General features: G+C 40.3%; 1 protein-coding gene across 1 annotated transcript in view; it reads left to right on the top strand.

Annotated features, from left to right (window-relative positions):
* Positions 1–3,186, top strand: part of LCA5 (LCA5, lebercilin) — a 28,622-nt gene that overhangs the window by 5,748 nt on the left and 19,688 nt on the right. Inside the window, exon 2 of the mRNA XM_003796736.3 lies at positions 1,342–1,874. Within this exon, the coding sequence (XP_003796784.1) occupies positions 1,342–1,874 (533 nt within the window). The remainder of the gene's footprint in view (positions 1–1,341; positions 1,875–3,186) is intronic.

Raw genomic sequence — 3,186 nt, forward strand, 5'->3', positions numbered from 1 at the left:
GCCACCTTAGGTGTATGTGGCTGGCACCTTAGCCACTTGAGCCACAGGCCCCGAGCCTATATCAGGTATTTTTAAGTTGAGTTATCACACACAAAAACCCAGAGAAAGCATTTAAAATCACACTTGACTGTTATTTGACATTTTCAACCACTGAAAATGAGATGGAGTTCTTTAGAGTCTCACTTTGCCATGAGTGCTGTGGCGTCACAGCTCACAGCAACCTCCAGCTCCTGGGTTTAGGTGATTCTTTTGCCTCAGCCTCCCGAGTAGCTGGAACTACAGGCACCTGCCACAATGCCTGGCTATTTTTTGTTGTTGTTGTTGCAGTTTGGCCGGGGCCAGGTTCGAACCCACCACCCTCAGTATACGTGGCTGGCACCCTAGTCACTGAGCCACAGGCGCTGCCCTGAGATGGAGTTCTTCAGAGAATATGTAGAACTTTCTGCTTACAACCTAATTATGTTGGTGATACTATCCTCATTATGTGGGTTGGGAAAATAGACTTGGAAAGGTTTAATTGAACTTCCCCAGGGGTTACTAGGTGATAACTTTAAGTCCTAAATCTTCTGCTCTGTACCTTATGCTGTTATCCTGTCCCCAAATAAAGTTGTAATTAATTTAGAGAAAATACATGTTTTCACATTTCAAATAATCACAAATGTCTAGGCACAAGTGATAATGTGTTTTCCAATGTTTGTTATGCACCATGTGAATACTAATGATGTCCATGTGTCCATGTTTGAATTTTTTTTTATTGAGATAAAGCCTTACTCTGTCACCCTGGGTAGAGTGCTGTAGCATCATAGCTCACAGTAACCTCAAACTCCTGGGTTCAAGTGATTCTCTTGCCTCAGCCTCCTGAGTAGCTGGGACTACAGGTGCCTGCCACAATGCCCGGCTATTTTTTGTTTATTTGTTTGTTAAGCAGGCCTGGGGCAGGTTCCAGCCCACTGGCCCTGGAACATGTGGCTGGCGCCCCAGCCTCTGAGCTATGGGTGCCCTCCGTGTTTGAATTCTGACTTGCCATGTTACCTATGAAGTTACAAATGGCCACAGCATGATACTGCCATCTTTTAGCAATGTAGAATAATTCTACATAAACTATTGGGATGTAATTTTTGATGGATTGGAGTATTATTAACCTTTCAGAAAATTCAGCAAATATTTCTTAATAGAAACATATTTAGAGTGCTAAATGAAACCTGATACTTAATGAAATATTATAAAATCCATTTTTAGAGACAAGAATAAAGAATGTTCTGGACCCATTTGTGGTAGGATGAATAAATAACATTACACTTGGTACAGCTTTCCCTTTACATAACTACTATTTCTTTTTAGCCTCTAGGAAACCAAGCCCTAAGGGCCTACCGAACAGAAAGGAAGTCAAGGTGGGATTTCGCTCCCAGAGCCTCAACAGAGAGCCACCTCGGAAGGATGCTGCGGACATTGTTACAAGACGGGTCCTTTCTTCAAGACTGCTAAAAATCAGTGAATTGCAGAATGAAGTGTGTGAACTCCAGGGCAAGTTAGCCGAGCTATTAAAAGAAAATAAATCTTTGAAAAGGCTTCAGTACAGACAGGAGAGAGCTCTGAATAAGTATGAGGATGCAGAAAATGAGATCTCACAGCTTATAGTTCGTCATAACAATGAGATCACAGCTCTCAAAGAACGCTTAAGAAAATCTCAAGACAAAGAGCGGGCAACTGAGAAAAGGGTGAAGGATGCAGAAAGTGAACTCTTTAGGACAAAATTTTCCTTACAGAAACTGAAAAAGATCTCTGAAGCTAGACATCTACCCGAACGGGACGATTTGGCAAAGAAACTCGTTTCAGCAGAATTAAAGTTAGACGACACTGAGAGGAAAATTAAGGTAAATTTTCTACAGCTCTACTGGTGCTGTCTTGGGCGGGGCATTTAACGTACTCTGTTCAAACTGCTCACTGCACTTTAATCTTTGCTTGGAAATGAAAACTATTTCTAGTATTATCTGAGTAAGAGTGACATGTAAGATTGTATTCGTAAGAGCAAGACAGTGTGCGTTAATGAGACACGTTGACGGATGAATGTTGAATTCCTTGGATCTAGTCATTTTGGGAAAATATTCTATTTCGTTATTGGATTATTTCTCTAAAGTTAAAAAAGATGCTGTAATAGCCATCTATTATAGCCGTCCAACCTTTTGGGGCTGTTAGGTAAGAAATGCCACATGAATGATGGTTTTTGTTTTTATTTCTTTGCATATTATTTGTTAAAGACTGATCGCACCTCTCAGGGCAGGGGATCCTCCTGCTCCCCAAAATAAAACTGATAGGAGATTGGGTAGGAGAATGTTGAGTCACTAGTGTGAGAGTACAGATCTTTTAAAAATGTTTCTTTCTTGAATGGAGAGAGGAAGAGTTCAATACCATGACTTTTACACAGGAAACTTATATTAGATACTGTCTGCTATATATAGATCAAAGGAAGCCCTGGGTCAGGTTCTGTTGCTTAAAACTGAGAAGTAGTTTGGAAAGCAGAAGTATGGGAATAATGCCTACTGTGAAGGTTCTCTGAGCAAAGGAAGCTTAGAACTATAAATAAATTAGATTTCTGTGATATATTAATCAGATATTTTTAGTACATGCCATGTTACTTAGTTTGTATCATATGCCATGTCTGTTATTGTAGTAGACACACAGAGACAGTGGTTTATTAAATACAGTGTACATCGGTGGCCAGAAAAGTGCCTAATTTATTCTCTAAAATTTGCAATTATTATCTTCTGTTAGATACACAGGAGAGATAAATAGGCTCTGCTGATGACCAGCTCAAAGTGCAGAGCAAACGTATGGAAACTGTTCTTAAGGGCCCCTTATTCATGAGGTAGGGTCAGCTTGGGGATTAGAAACAGTTATTACCATAAACAACAAATAGCTTAATATTTTATTATTTTTAAGGGAAAATGTGCCACAGAATGGATTTTGAAGTTAGGAATGAAGAGCCTAGAATGCTAACTGATGAATATGGCAAATAACTAAGTATGTGTGTGTATAAAACTACAAATATAGTGAGAACATGAAACCACAGTGCACACGTGCACACGCATGGACAGTGCACATGCATGTACACATGTGCGCGTGCATGGACAGCACACATGCATGTACACACACGTGCGCACGCGCATGGACAGCGCACATGCATGT

Source organism: Otolemur garnettii, unplaced genomic scaffold (genome assembly GCF_000181295.1).
Source record: "Otolemur garnettii isolate 467f Iridium unplaced genomic scaffold, OtoGar3 scaffold00107, whole genome shotgun sequence".
Lineage (NCBI taxonomy): Eukaryota > Metazoa > Chordata > Mammalia > Primates > Galagidae > Otolemur > Otolemur garnettii.